The 14,876-nt window shown below is 41.9% G+C and overlaps 3 protein-coding genes across 9 annotated transcripts; 2 read left to right on the top strand and 1 right to left on the bottom strand.

The window, feature by feature from the left end:
• Positions 1 to 1,196: 1,196 nt before the first annotated feature.
• On the bottom strand, positions 1,197 to 6,388 carry LOC130378994 (uncharacterized). Its single transcript, XM_056585569.1, has 7 exons — positions 6,013 to 6,388; positions 4,462 to 4,767; positions 2,975 to 3,064; positions 2,542 to 2,682; positions 2,243 to 2,421; positions 2,024 to 2,160; positions 1,197 to 1,853 (listed from the first exon to the last, which is right to left on the bottom strand). Exons 2-7 carry the CDS (start codon positions 4,478 to 4,480, stop codon positions 1,709 to 1,711), a joined length of 711 nt encoding a protein of 236 aa, XP_056441544.1. The 5' UTR covers positions 4,481 to 4,767; positions 6,013 to 6,388; the 3' UTR covers positions 1,197 to 1,708.
• Positions 6,389 to 6,464: 76 nt separating this feature from the next.
• LOC130378997 (chromobox protein homolog 3-like) lies at positions 6,465 to 9,685 on the top strand. 5 transcript variants are annotated; one of them, XM_056585575.1, is made up of 5 exons: positions 6,465 to 6,576; positions 7,178 to 7,318; positions 7,542 to 7,692; positions 8,159 to 8,328; positions 8,574 to 9,682. In XM_056585575.1, exons 2-5 carry the CDS (start codon positions 7,179 to 7,181, stop codon positions 8,686 to 8,688), a joined length of 576 nt encoding a protein of 191 aa, XP_056441550.1. In that variant the 5' UTR covers positions 6,465 to 6,576; position 7,178; the 3' UTR covers positions 8,689 to 9,682. The 5 variants fall into 5 exon arrangements, with proteins under 5 accessions (XP_056441550.1, XP_056441553.1, XP_056441548.1 ...); XM_056585578.1 differs by lacking the exon at positions 6,465 to 6,576 and adding an exon at positions 6,585 to 6,674 and having other exon boundaries at positions 8,204 to 8,328; positions 8,574 to 9,685; XM_056585573.1 differs by lacking the exon at positions 6,465 to 6,576 and adding an exon at positions 6,585 to 6,674 and having other exon boundaries at positions 8,574 to 9,681.
• A 146-nt stretch (positions 9,686 to 9,831) lies between these two features.
• LOC130378995 (sorting nexin-10B-like) lies at positions 9,832 to 14,154 on the top strand. 3 transcript variants are annotated; one of them, XM_056585572.1, is made up of 5 exons: positions 9,832 to 10,061; positions 10,327 to 10,410; positions 10,506 to 10,606; positions 10,692 to 10,793; positions 11,324 to 14,154. In XM_056585572.1, exons 1-5 carry the CDS (start codon positions 10,050 to 10,052, stop codon positions 11,529 to 11,531), a joined length of 507 nt encoding a protein of 168 aa, XP_056441547.1. In that variant the 5' UTR covers positions 9,832 to 10,049; the 3' UTR covers positions 11,532 to 14,154. The 3 variants fall into 3 exon arrangements, with proteins under 3 accessions (XP_056441547.1, XP_056441546.1, XP_056441545.1); XM_056585571.1 differs by having other exon boundaries at positions 9,832 to 10,410; positions 10,695 to 10,793; XM_056585570.1 differs by having other exon boundaries at positions 9,832 to 10,410.
• The last annotated feature ends 722 nt before the right edge of the window (positions 14,155 to 14,876 follow it).

The raw sequence follows: 14,876 nt of genomic DNA, 5'->3' as shown, positions 1-14,876 counted from the left end.
GAACACAGTGGTCTGTACAAAGGTGTACATGTTTTGGAGCATCTGATTTAACATGATACCAAACACAAAGTGTGTCTTAAAGAGTTTGTCGAAAGCTCCAAGAGAACTGGTTGACCTGCATGGTATGGCCTGCTTGTCAATCACGATGAAGAACTCATGGATGGTGGCCCTATTCATCCCAATGGCAAGAAGATAGGGCTGAGTGGAGCTGGTGATGGCATCAACGTGTTCCTGGACGCTCGTTCCACTCTGATAAAAGATGGGAGTAAAGTTAAACATAGATCAGAATAAAATGTTTTAATCTGGTTCAAGACCGTAATTATTATTAAAGGTATACAATTACGTTTTAAATACATCTCATATATTTTGAGAGTTTGAAATGTTAAGTTTTAAGTGGCATAATAGATGTATAGGTTGTTTATCTATGTCCATCAATTTAACATCACAGATGTTGGAAAAACACAAGGGCTGCACAGTTCTGATGACTAGTCCGACAGAAGCTTTTGATTGAGACATTTTAAGTATAATTATAACAGATGTGCCATATTTTCTTTTCAAGGCCTTGAAAACTTCATTAATTGTCATTACTTAAAAAATGACAATTTCAAAAAAAATAAAACAAAAACATCTCTTGACATTCCGATAACCAACAATACACACCTTCATGAACACAACCAGATGTTTTTCAGCCTGGGTTGCTGACACCTTGCCAGGTCTTTTTCGGCCTTGGGCTGATGGAGGAATCAGGTGGAGGAGGATAATTGAGGAAAGATCACTGTCCCATCCTATACACAGATACAAAAGAAAGAAAGAAAACCAAAACACATTTTAAAGCTACAGCTGAACCAAGAATAAACCGGGGAATCATAACAGGAAAAAGTCTTAACAACCTACCAGAGCCAAGAGAGGCCTCATCCCCTTCCCTTTCATTTGAGGTAGCTTCTGCACAATAAATCAGTTCCTCAAGTTCACTTGTTGTAGGGAGAGCCTTGCTCTGCTGGATGATCTTTTGTTTGAATGTAGTAGGCCACCTATGTGGACAAATACTTATTTAAACTAATTTTCAATTCAACAAACTGGATTTCCTTTTCATATGTAATGATCATTTATAAAAAATAATAATAATATAGAGTTTGAACCAACCTTTCCAAAAACTTTGCAGCCACATCTTCTCCAAACTGCAAGATGAAGTCTTGCTCAACCTGCATTAGATAAATGACATAGCAAGAGTTAAGAAACATAAAAGTGACAGTTCAGGTTATTTGTAGTGTTGTATGCTTAAACACTCATTTACCAGGCCTTTGACGTCTCGGAACCGTGGAAATTCAGTCAGGACGTCTGAGGATTTCTCTTCATCGAGGACGATCTGAAAACGATATTCAAATGTTATCTTCATCTTTTGCTTGATAGTGGCCTCATCAGAAGAATACTTCATGAATGACATGGCCTCCTTGGATTGCTCTTCAGTCAGGGTCATCTCAGGACTTCTTAATGCATCTCTCTTAGCTTTCGGCCCTCCACCAGTCAGACGAGGAGAAGTTCTGGTCGCTGATGTAGCATTGCTCCTCTGGATTGTTTTGAGCCTCCATGCTAAATAACCAGTGCCACTTTCACCATCATAGAAATGTTCCTTTAAATTAAGACAAACAATACTTACTAAGTAGAAAACTGTACTTGTGTACACCCACCACAGTCAATATCTAATTGCTTATTGCATTGTAGTTTCTGTATATTTGTTTGAATGCATAAAAATACTTGCATATCCATTTTTGGAATATGGATCCATCAGGTACGGGAACATGGAAACTATGCCTTTGGCATACATCTCTCTGGCATGCCGTGGCGGTGCCATCCTGCAACGGGTAAAATAACATAATAACAAAAAAGTCTACTAAGATGGAAGGTTTAAAGTTTACGAACTAAGACTATAAATAAAAACAAAACTAACTGATGAAAGCAGAGAGGTGTGATTGAACAGCCAAATCAGATTTTACTAACAAGAGTCCAGTAAAGTTTCTCTTACCCATGAGTTTCAGTCATGTCGGCAGCAAGGATGTTCACCAACTGTCGCCGTGAAGAGTCAGTTAGACCTTTTGTCCTGTTGTATTCTTTCACAATGCGGTCTCCACCTGGTTTCTTAGCCAGGGCTGATTCAACTAACTGTGAAACACAGAAAATACAATAAAAAGTGAGCAATCCCCAAAGGAATCTGCCACATCAAACATTATACACATCAACATACGTGTTTGGCATCTCGGTCTTGTTTCTGCCGTTTTGCAGATGGACTTGAATCCTCCTCCAGGATGATGGTGTCATCAGAAGTGCAAGATAAAAGTTCTAGGATGACTGAATCTTCAGGGTTGTAGTTAGAAAGTTCCAGTGCTGCATCAGGCAGTGAACTGCCTGTTGCTCCCTCCAATGCTACACATGAGGTGTGAGAGAAAAAAAAATCCCATTTGTCAGTTTCCCACAACCTACATTTTTAACCGAGTCTAGCTCAAAGAAGAGTCAGAAAGAAAAAAAGTCATGACAGAAACTTACTGTGTTTGAATCTGATTGTAAATACACCAGCATTTGGCTGCTGTGCAACGTCTTCAAAGACGTCTGCGTCCACCTCCGTTCCCGTCTCATCATACACTGTGACGCCTTCAGTGGGTGGTGGGTTGGAGAACTTCATGAAAGCTTAGGGAAAAATACACAAACAGAGGCTTTAAACCCTAAAAACCCTTAGTGACGTGGTCACTGTGTAGGGCACCTAATGTTATCGTCATTATTATTTACATACAATTGTACACTCAATACAAACTCAACAAAGCTGACCACCATTGGTTGCTGTGACCCTATAAAGAAAATACACAAGAGCTAGCTTGCCAGAGAGCAAGACAAATATTTTCAACCATTAGAATATTGATAGCATGAAATGACAATGTCCACTTTGCTTTTGTTTTTACAATATAGTATGACTAATACTTACCAGCATCCAAGAATTCTTCCAAGTTTGGCTCAGTTATCCTGACATATTTTTGTTCCATATTTATTTTAGTTTTTATCAACATGATGGCACCTGTAAAATCAGAGATGAGACAATTTTATCATCTACAGCACAGCACTTTGACAGTAGCATATAGAAGCTGGGGATATGTTATTGATTAACTTAAAGCCCTTTAACATCAAGCAGTTATTCCTCAGAATAATTGCATGCAAATTCATTTTTGCATGAAGTCAATTCAGAATCCATCAGATTGAATGGATTCTGCATCTGCACACCGTTGTGGAACATTCATGAAGTTGAAAAAATATCTGGATGCAACTTGATCAGTAGAAACGGCTAAAAGCCCTTAAAAAAAATATTTCCCGGTCAAATAACCACGCTTGGTGGGAAACGTCTAAAAGTCTTTTCACATCACTGTCGGACTAAGCCAATAATTTGACTTTCTTGAGTGTCATGTAAACGCACTGAATGTGCCTACAGCAGGGGTGCCCAACCTTTTTTGACTCAAGATCTACTTTTCAAGTAGCCAACCTCCCGAAATCTACCAGTCTAGTGTCAACATTGCAAACCCACACGCATCGTTCCCAGCCTGCAGTAACTAACCTCACAACACTTTTTCCCGTGTACAGTTTTAAAATGCCGCTCCAGATTCCCTTTCTTTGCCAACGCCACCGTTGCATTGCAGATCAAACTAACAGGCTTTGAATGAGAATAAACAAAAAAATAATCTTCCTCCCACTCAGGGTGAAAATGGTAGGTCTTAGCTCGTTTCCCCTCAGCCATGTCAACGTTTAGGAGTGCGTAAATACTGTTGACGGCTTTCAACTACTGTTGACAGCGCATGCGCTACCGCGCGTATGTCCCGCGCAAATACCTTCTTTTTTTTTTATTAATTTTTTTTATTGCTCTGTTGACAGCGCATGCGCTACCGTGCGTATATGTCCCGCGCAAATACTTTTTTTTTTTTTATTAATTTATTTTATTATTATTCTTTTATTTATTTTTTCTTCGACCCTCGCGGTCGACTTGGGATCTGTCGGCGGTCTACTGGTAGACCGCGATCGACTGGTTGGGCACTCCTGGCCTACAGTAAGCTTGTTCAGCCAACTCCCCGCACCAGTATTCCCTATGTAATATACTCAGACTGAAAACTTTGAGTAAAAATAATTAAACACTAACAGTTTTTCAAATTGACCAACATTGCCGAGAGTTGGACGACAGGCCATTAACATTAATTTGCGCTAATTAACGGACTATTGTCCAACTCTGTCGGCAATGTTGAAGCTAACTTAAATGTGCATGTTCATGCCAGCTTTGACCTTGGCCGTTAGCCCTTTGTAATTCGGTATTTGAAAAGATACAAACAGCTCAAGTCTGTGTTAAGCAGCTATAACACATTATTGTTAAATGTTGCTGTGACTGCAATGCCAAAACAATTGGTTTAATAACTAATAAAGTAAGTAACTTACCGAGACTGATGACGACCATGGGAACACGGCAATGTGAGCAAAGTGGACGTGTTCCTGAGTTACGCCCCGTGCCCACTACCTCCTTCAGTCAACGGAGGTGGGAAGGCGTGGCTGACTGATGGGGGAGTAGTCTTTGCAGAGGCATCCGTCAGCCAATCAAATCGCTTCGCCGGGTTCTTCCCGCTACTTCCTGCTTGTTGCGATGCAAGATGACCCGCTTTCCCGCTTTCCAGTATCGTCAGCGCCCGAGTCGCGTCACAGTGCTTAAATTTGCAGACGCGATCTGATTGGATGACGGATCCGTCGCTGCCGAAAAAGTTGAACATTTTTCAACTTCTTGACTGAGCCGAAGGCTCCAACGGAGCGGGCGGATCCACAATGCATTGTGGGTCCGTCCCCATTAAAGTCAATGGGGATCACGCAACGGACGCATGTAGTGGGCACGGGGCGTTAGGAAGATGCAATGGGGGCGGGGCTTTCCAGAGCTTCAGAGTTATTTCTCAGGAACACCTGCCTTCAGTCACTAGTACTCTTGCTTTTGTTGAAATAACTCTGAAAAAGTCCATGTGCCTTAACACTGTCAATTTTACACTGTACATTTAACTCTGAAATTGTACACTTACACTGGGTGATATCTTACTCTAGGTGTGTTGAAGTTACTCTCAATGTTGTTGTAATAACTCTGAAAGAGTCCATATATTTTGACAATGCCTTTTTAACACTAGGGAATTTGCTGTGCATGTTTTAGAGAAAGTTTATTAATACTTTTCTTAAGACCTTGGGTTTCTACATGCTAAGGCTAACATGGCTAGCCGTAAACTCCGCTAGCCACGTTCATACATTGAAAGTAATATTACTCTCTTTCTTGCTTGTGCAGATGCTGTATATGTACACCGATTTCTGATGGCAATGATTTGATTTATTTTCCAAAGGTATGTGGCTCCATAATGTAAATAGGTTGTAATAAAGTGCTGTAACTGCACTTGGACTACAGTGCCCATTCATGGGAAGTTGAATGTTTTGTATGTATTTTCTATTACTTGTAATCGTCAGAGAAGCCGTTGCTTTTGATCTGATGCTGTATATGTACACCGATTTCTGATGGCAATGATTTGATTTATTTTCCAAAGGAAAATAAAGGAAAGAAAATTCAACAGTTTCGCCTCTGTCTCCCTGATGCTTGACCATCGTTACACTCAACCATTTTGTTGTGAGCCCTGTAAAAATTGATTTCTTGACCGTTTTGTTGTGAGCCCTGTATGTTTCTAGCTTGCTTGGTTGCAACCATATAAACACCTTTGTTTCCATTGGTGTTTTGCTGTTCGTCTGTCTCGTCCTCCAGATACACTGAATCCCCGAATCCAGGTTCTTGTTTATTTAGATTATTATGTTGGCCAACACTCTCACACTGATTGATCTGTTCAACCTAAGATAAAACAATTATAATCTAGGATATAAATTCTCCCCGTCAACTATAAAAAAGGATGGCTTTATGTTTATTGCAATACAAATACACCATTTAAAAAAAGTATAACCTTGCTCCTTGCCTACACTTTATGAACATCTACTTCGGACATGGCTCCACGCATTCGCCGGCTTCTTTGAAAACAAATGCACATGGCTCGCGTAGAAGTGCATGGGGAAGGGTCGTCAACGAGTTGTTACGACAGTGTTGTAAAATATCTACTACGAAGCTGTAGGGGGCGCTGTGTAGAGAAATGTGCGTGCTCAAACCAAGAAAACAGCGAAGAAATTCCCGAAGTTGCATAGTGGGCCTTTAAGAATAGATATTTAAGGATATCAGAATATATATTTCTATTTTTATTTATAACGTTTCTCTTCTTCCAGGATTCTTTTGTTCTTTCACATATAGGAAAACTTTATTTTACTTATTTCAAATACAAAGTTTTTAAAACTGAGCGTGTAAGTGTGTGTTAGTGTTGTAATATGATGTCGTTACATGACATATTTATTTATTTGAACCAACCCAGGATGTTGAGGGTAGGGCCGTGGCAGAGCCAGCCGTACTCCTAAGGGCTGCGGGTCTCTGCTGCTCGGGGCTCCGCGGAGCGACACACCGGCAGAGTAACCAAACGGCGGATCCTTCCTTGATTGGTCAGCGATGCGTCTGTTGTTTCCTCCCGGTGTTGCTGGCATGACCTTTTCCCTTGGCAACCACTTCCTCCCATCTCCGTCTACGGCCATCTTTAAATGTAACTCATTAATGGAAAGTAGTTACCCTATGTAAATACACCGATTTGTACCATAAGCGGATTTCTAGCGGTGTGTGGGTGTGTTTCCTCCACAAAGAGTGCCTATAGATCACGCTGTTCGTTATTCTCCGACATAAAGGCAACAACGACAGCGTACGTGCGCGTTATTGTTTACAGTAGGCCTTCTGCCTTATCTGTCCTCGTTTAATCGGAACTTGGATGTGATCGTGCATGGTTTGCAATGCTAACCAGATGTACTGCAGGACATTATGTGTAATAGGTTGTGTTATTTGTATTATTTCTGCTTCCAAATCGAGCAGCAAGTGGAACAATGTCTACTAGACGGACGGAGCGGGACTGAAGGACAAAGTGCTCCTTTCTCTCTTGCCATGTTCTCCTCAATCGTCTGGGGAATTGCGTGTTGCCTTGTAAGCAGTTGTCTTTGATTGATCAAAATGAACGAGGAGCTAATGTTTAATAGCGTCCTGGATGTTGTTTTGTAGGATGAGGAAGAAGCAGACCGTCAGACAGAGGAAGCCCGAGGAGACTACGATGGTCCAGGAATTTCTAGTTGAAAAAATAATTCGTCGCCGAGTCTTCAACGGAAGGGTGGAATATTTCCTCAAGTGGAAAGGCTTTACAGAGTAAGTACCGCAGGTTATGTTTGCATAAGTATACCTGCTCCATGTAACTTTTATCTATCTATATCCATTGTTTCATTCTGGTTCCCTCTCATTTAGCTATGACTTTAGCTTCTAATACTCAAGCCACTAGAGGCTGCTAATGGCAACACATACATCAGTTATAACTTCACAAATATGTATTAAAGTCTGACCAATTTTCTATCTTTTGTGATGTCCTTAATAGTGCTGACAATACTTGGGAACCACAGGATAATCTGGACTGTCCTGAACTCATTGATGAGTTTCTCAGAAACATGCGCCTTTGTGACAACGAAGAAGAACAACCTCAAGAATTCATACTCAATGAGGAATTGTCAGAGCAGGAGGCAGAAATTGTGAGTGTCCACAAACGTGTGATTAAGTGCTCTGAACTTCCGCAAACTGCAAAGTTGTTATTTTAAATAATGTGAAAGTCTTAAAGTAACAAGTTTAGGCAAACATCACTCCCCATGTGATGCTGTTCCTGGTTTTGGTCATTTATTTAAAAAAGAAGCACTTGCATATCTGTAAAGCTGTAATATGTATAAAACATTATGACTTAAATAATATTGAATCCATTGATGGTCTAGTTAGAAAATACAATTATAACAAATGTATGTGAAGCTGCTGCAGCACTAGTAAAATATGGTAGGTATAGAAATCATTTGAAAGTGCTTTGAGTGGGCACTGGATAGTAAACGCTGTATAAATGCAGTAATGATGCAATCCGTTAAACTTTTATTGAAACACTCAAAGACATTCTATTTGACTGCTCCATGTAGAATATGAGTATGAAGGTTGTGTGTCTGTTGTGCTGACCAGTGCTCGCAGTACAGGGAGCAGAGTGACGTTGTTCTGGACTTCCAGAAGAGGGATGTGACAGGGGCTGGCCTGGACCTGGACCCAGACCTGGAGCTGGACCTGAACCGGGAGCCCGAGTGCATCATCGGCTCCACAGACCAACACGGAGAACTCATGTTCCTGGTCAAATGGTGTGGCACATTTCATCTCCCCTTTTGCATCAAATTAGAATGACTATTTCACGAAAGAATCACACAACTGAATAAAGTTACAAATGGAAGAACTTTTATTTCTAGAAATGGGATTTTTACAGCATAACTATTTTGGAGGTCTGGACACCCTTTCTGGGGGTCCCCATTTGACATGTTTTGTCTCAAGTTCCGGGTGGGACTAGAGTTCTTAACATAACCTGACCACATCATATCATTTGCGTCAGGAAAACCTCTGTGTCTCTGCTGGCGGCGCGCGAAGCCAGCGCCAGGTGTCCTCAGGCCGTGGTGGACTTCTACCAACGGAGGCTCAACTGGCACTCTGGAGACGAGGACCAGTAAAGTGTGTGTGTGTGTGTGTGTGTGTGTGTGTGTGTGTGTGTGTGTGTGTGTGTGTGTGTGTGTGTGTGTGTGTGTGTGTGTGTGTGTGTGTGTGTGTGTGTGTGTGTGTGTGTGACAAAAAAACCTAGTAGAGGTGGGTATTAAGTATCCCAAGGTGCTCAGGATACTTGCCTGCTCGCACCAATTTGTTTATTTGTTTTTTTGGCAACTTGTTTTCCTGACGTGGGTATTGAAAGCGAAAGATCGGCAAAGGCACTTGTCACTGCTTCTCCCAATCAGTGCGGCTCTAATAGGAAGATGGAACTCTAACTGCTGTCATAACCTCTCCTTAAACAACCTCTTGTTGTAGCTAGAGCAGCTGCTTGGAGGAAGGCGTGTTAGAACATGTGTTTTAGTCAAGGTTAGTGCGTGTGTGTTTTATTCTTTATACTTTACTGTCATTGTAAATCTCCAATGGTTGAAGATTTATGGGAGAACACGTCCTTAACACCTGTTTTTATGTTGGTTGGTTTTTGATTATACATTATTTACCAAACTATGTTTGCACCTTGAATAGATCTTTGATGGAAACCACCAATTGTTTTATTTTTCTATGGATTATTCTGTCCAATATTTTCTCCGTAACGTATGCCATGTCATTTACTCTTCATGTAGGCATCATACCAGCCTTAGTTGTTTGTTATGTAGTCGGAAACATGAAGAACAACTCACAATGTACTTAATTGTGCACCTGAACTGGCTGACTAGATGCAGCACTTTAGAAGGCCTGACCATCAGGGAACATGGTCTTTGAGTGGTTGAACACCACCATGTTAAAACAGCTGAAATCCTCCTGCTGGCAGCACCTTACCTTTACCTAGATCCATGAATGATGGGACAGGACCATGAACCTTATGAACACACTACTGAGTTATTGTAGCCATCGATCAAGGTTTGGTGGAGGCCATGAATAAAATACACTTTTAATGACCCTTTATTCTTTCTGTTTTCTTCTTACTATTGTCCATAAGCAACAGGAATAAACATTGCTCGAGGGCAACTTGGTGTTAGTCTGGGAGTTGCATAAAAAATGGGATGAATAGTTAAAGGAAGGCGTTGAGGTCAATGTGAACAACCATGTGATATAAAAGGCTTAACATGCCCATGACACATCTCAACACATGTCTTCTACTGTAAATCAGTTGGTCATTGAAGTAGCAGTGGGAAGGCAAGTTCAGTCAGGTGACCAAATTAGGAAACCTTTGCTCTTGTTTTGCACCATAAAGTATCAAGGGATTAAAAGCAAAGTGGGAGCTCACTCAGACACAGACTAAGGGTTTGGTGTATGTGCCAGGGCTCGGCTAACAGGATTTATTGATGGCATGGTTACTGAGGTGGGTCTTACACCTTACTATTAATCTATTGAATCTATAACAACAGTCAGTGTAAGCTTTTACTAGTTGTTTTACATTTGAAATGAGGAAGATTTAAATTCTGTTGAAATAAATTGATAAAAGTTAGTACTTTACTATGAAGAGCCATGTGAGACACTTCTTTGGTGGGGGGTTTCCTATGGTCGCACTTCCTCAATACGACATTATAAAAGTTCCCTTTTTTGTATTCTGGTTACAACTGCCTGCTTCTCACACAATGCAACAGGACATCAGCGTCTGGGTTCGGGACCCGAGGATCCAGAACACTGACTTCTGGCATGCCTATATAGACTACGAAATATGTTTACTTGTAAGTAGAAATAATTATTTAATGTTTGAATGATTGATGGTTTCTTCATGTTAATTTAAAAACATGAGGTACACATGCCTCTCTCCTTCTCTCAGACTAACAGTCTCTGCTTCACCAAGAAGATCTCGTGTACAAGGAGGCGGTTCAGCGAGTTTGTATGGCTGAGGCAAAGACTCCAGGTGCATTCACTGCTCATGTAAGTGTGTGTGTGTGTGAGTGAGTGATGATCAAAGTTAGAACCAAATGTAACTGACTCGCATCCATTTCCTTTTTGTAAATAGTAGCAAGCTCCCACAGATGCCGCCGAAGAACCTGTTTTTCAGTCTGAACAGCGCCCGGCAGATTTCTGAGCGAATGAAGGGGCTTCAGACCTTCCTGGAGCAGTAAGTTATCAGGGCTCTAATCAATACACTGATGACTTTTCCCACAGTACTACGGTAAACACACACTGACATAACGCCCATGTTTTAACAACCGTTCCTGATGAACACACACACACACACACACACACACACACACACACACACACACACACACACACACACACACACACACACACACACACACGCACGCTGTGTCACATAAATGGTCTAGCATGGGACCAGGCATAATTTATAAAAAGGAAATGCAGCACATTACACTAAATGAGGGGATAGGTAGATAAATACTACAGTACATTGATATGTTTTTTTCCAAAGTGACTTGCAAGTTAGGCTGACAATAAAGACATACAATCCCAAAGTGCTGAGCAACCAAGTTTCTAAATTACAGAGTAGCTAGGAATTGCAATCAGTTGGTCCATTGTTTTGTTTTTAGTTTTTTTGTGTTAGACGTAGTACGTCTCAACCAAGTCTGTAAAATAGTCTCAAATCAATGTAGAGTAAATAACAAAGGTGTTTATCTGCGGTATCAGGATCCTGGTGAGCCCCTACCTGCTGTCGGACAGCTGTGTTCATCTGTTCCTGCAGTCCCGCCTCAGCGTGGCCCAGATGGACGCCTGTGTGGCGGGCCGGACACGCTACTCTGTGGCCCAGGCCATCGAGCGTGGAGGGCAGAGCCTTCCCCGCTTCCCCTCCACAGAGGACCTGAACCAGGGCTCTTCCTCCTCCTCTTACTCTTAACATGTAGCAAGAGGCTAGTGTGTAGGCCTATGTGTATGTGTCGCACCTGACATCATTTGTGCATTTCTAGAAGAGATTTTATGTTATGTTATGTTTCACTCCCCTCTTCTGTTATTTTTGAGTACTTAGAAAATAGCTATCTGAATAAAAAGGTACTATAATATTATTGTTATTATTTTTACTATTACTATTATTACTAATAGTAGTAGTAGTTTTATCGGGGTGCTGCAGGACTACGGTAAAGACTGTAGTAGTAAGCTAATGATATGGCTGCTTCTTGGTCTAATTGTTTGTTAGTTCTAGTGCAGAGGCCTGTTTCAGGTAGCTGGTTTTGAGGCAACCCCGAGTTTGTTCGCTCTGAGTTAGTGGAAACTCTGGGTTTTCCGTTTCAGGTAGCAGGTTCAGCGCAACCGAGAGTTAAGGTGCGGACACACCAAAAGCGTTACCACGCGTATAAAATCGGCAATTTTTCCATAGGGAAGCATTGGTTTACGCGCGTACATGCGTTACATGCGTATCAACATTTTACTCGCGTTAGGGGCGTATGAGGCGCGAATATATACGCGCGTACGCGAGGAGTTCAAAAAATTGAACTTTTTACGCTCATACGCGTGATACTTAGCCGCAGTAGCCAATCAGCGTGGAGCTTGTCCCGACGTCACTGGCAGAGAGTAGTGTCGCTTGCACAGAAGCATACGGCCGACATTTTTCTTTATTCTGGGTGGAAATAGTAACATAGTTACGCCATTAAATGCGTTTATGGAAACATTTCTAGCGAGAAATGTGCATTTTACTTTCATAATGTTCGCTCGGTGAATGTGAAGGATGTTTGGTTTGATAGTTATGACGAAGAGTGAACGCTCCGTTCACTTGCATGGACAGAGTCTGATTGCTAAGCAACCTCAACGTCTTGGCGGACTATTTCTCTGCTGATCAACACTACGAATGCTGGAAACACACCATGTGAAGTTATTTAACCCGATTATTGTTATTTATATCCGAGATTATTTAATCTAACCCGATCCAAGCTCTATCATCCACCCAAACACGGCGGCGTTTGGGTTTCCTTCCTCGGACTCCTAAATCCAGCGCAGCCACAGGCTGGGGGGGGGGAGTTTTGGGCGGTCTCATCTACGCGCGTATGCGTACGCGCGTATCTGACCATTTTTGACACAAAATGGTCAAGCAACATTTTAACTGCGTTACGCGCGTACATGGTACGCGAGGTACGCGCTTGGTGTGTTGGCACCTGCATGCTTCAGCGTTGGTGTTACGTTGTTGCGCAAAATTTACTCAAAGCAATTCATGCTCCCTTTTAGGTTGCGCGTGTTGCCAAGCAATTTACCGCCAGAACAGTAGGTGGAGTAATATGTGGAGGAAAGTTTTTCGTTGAAGACGACCTCGAGAATGACGTCTTTGTCTGTGGGAGTCGTTGGTTTGTTTATGTGCCAGATCGTGTTCTCCCCATACACAGTGAATGATGGCAACAGACAGAGGAACAGGGGTGATGAAGTTGTTGATCATTGGGGTTGTATAAATGTGCATATCTCTCTACATTTTAAAACGACATAATGTGTTGGCAGCAAAGTTAACTTCACTTCAGGTTAATGCTTTTGTATATGAGCCTGCCGGGTGATACTCCAGACAGGAAGTAGTAACCAGACCAGCAAACCAATCACAGCCTTGCAGGCTGGGCGGCTCGCGTAAAAGCTTACGTAAAAAATGACGCAAGTCTAGAAAAATCGCCCGACGCACGCAAGACGTGAGAAGTCGCGCAAGGGGGGCGCAAGGGCGCGCAAGGGCCTCTTGCGCTTGCGCTTACGCTTAAGTAACCGAGCATAAACCAGCCTTTAGTTGCTGCGGCAACATACGCCGTGGACCTAACCTGCTCGGGAGGTGGTTAGACCTACTCTGAGTTTGTAGGCTGAAGGCAGCTCTCCGACAGAAGGAAGTGTTAGAAATGGCATGTCCTTTTCTACGAGAGCCTGTGGACGTAGAGGCTGCGATCCTCAGAAGGAATCTCCGTGAGGAACGATTATTAAGACCCCGGTTGGATATACTTTCTTTTCCAGATAATTTTCTTCACGACCGAGAGCTATCGTTTTTCAGTGCAATCTATCATTTATTTAGACCACCTTCTCAGTCCCCATGTTAACTGTCAAACGCACCGGGGGCATGCTTTAAGTTGAAGTGGGTTTTTTTTACGCAATTAACGCATGTGCAGAATGATCCGCCCGTGCATCCCACCCGCTCTGTACTACAGTCACTTTAACGTTGTGGCTTTTTCCATGATCAGAGTAGCTGACTAACCACAGACCTATAACTGCTGCAAGTCAAGAAACTCATTTTAAGAATGCAAGGCAGAAAAGACCCTGGTACTGCTTTTAACCAGATGCTGTTCTTCTCTACATGCACATGCTCAGCATAATCGTCTGCATTGTTCACTGAAGTAAAACCCTTTGAGTAAACTGTTCAACAAAATAACTTGTCCCACCACAGCCCGTGTTCTAATAAAGACAATCTACTTATTATGAGGATTCCTTTATTTCCTGAAAGCACAAAAAAAATAAAGTAATTTATATTGGGTATGTTTTTAGAGCAGGGAACAGTATCCCAGTTTGCACCTCCCCCACCTTTAACTTATGTTCCAAAATGTGGATCTCCAAAGCATCCTTTTGCATCTTTTGAATTGTTACAATTGCATGGAAGTTGGTGAGGGCATCTGGTTCAAGTAGGGCGATGACGCCATCAGATGATTAGACAGTGCAATTATTACTTGAGCCAGAATATTGCCCCATCTAATTTGCAACGCGCTGGGTTGCGTGTACATATTTAATTATTTTGAATAACCAACCTCTTATAAAGGCACTTCTATCCTGGGGGGTGGGGGGGATCAGAGGAGCTCCCCCCAGGGATGCCCTCAGCCACAGGACTCATACTCTGTTGGCTGAGGGCCATCTCCTCAGCCTCTGTGAGGGCTGCAGAGGTGGACCCCCTCCAGTCTGCCGGGGCTCTGCTTTTTTTCGATTTGCTAACATGGAGGAAAATGTTACCCTAATATTCAGTAAGCACTATTTTGAAGACATATATATATATATATAATGCATTTTGCCTAGGAGTAGCCTTCTAATATATCTAAATCCTATTAAATATTGGCAGTGTTGGGGTGGCTGGGAAATGTACTAGGCTACTTACATTTACTGCTTAAATATAGTAGGCTATACAAATATATAATACATGTTGAACATAGCTGTTAAATTAGGTAGAGCAGGCAAAACAGCACAATTGATTTGATTTCAATTAAACATTAGTTTACCTGTTTAAACTATATTTTTGTACTTCATT

Source organism: Gadus chalcogrammus, unplaced genomic scaffold (assembly GCF_026213295.1).
Source record: "Gadus chalcogrammus isolate NIFS_2021 unplaced genomic scaffold, NIFS_Gcha_1.0 GACHA136, whole genome shotgun sequence".
NCBI lineage: Eukaryota > Metazoa > Chordata > Actinopteri > Gadiformes > Gadidae > Gadus > Gadus chalcogrammus.
The sequence above is the reverse complement of the archived record's forward strand: the minus strand, read 5'-3'. Positions and strand labels throughout refer to the sequence as shown.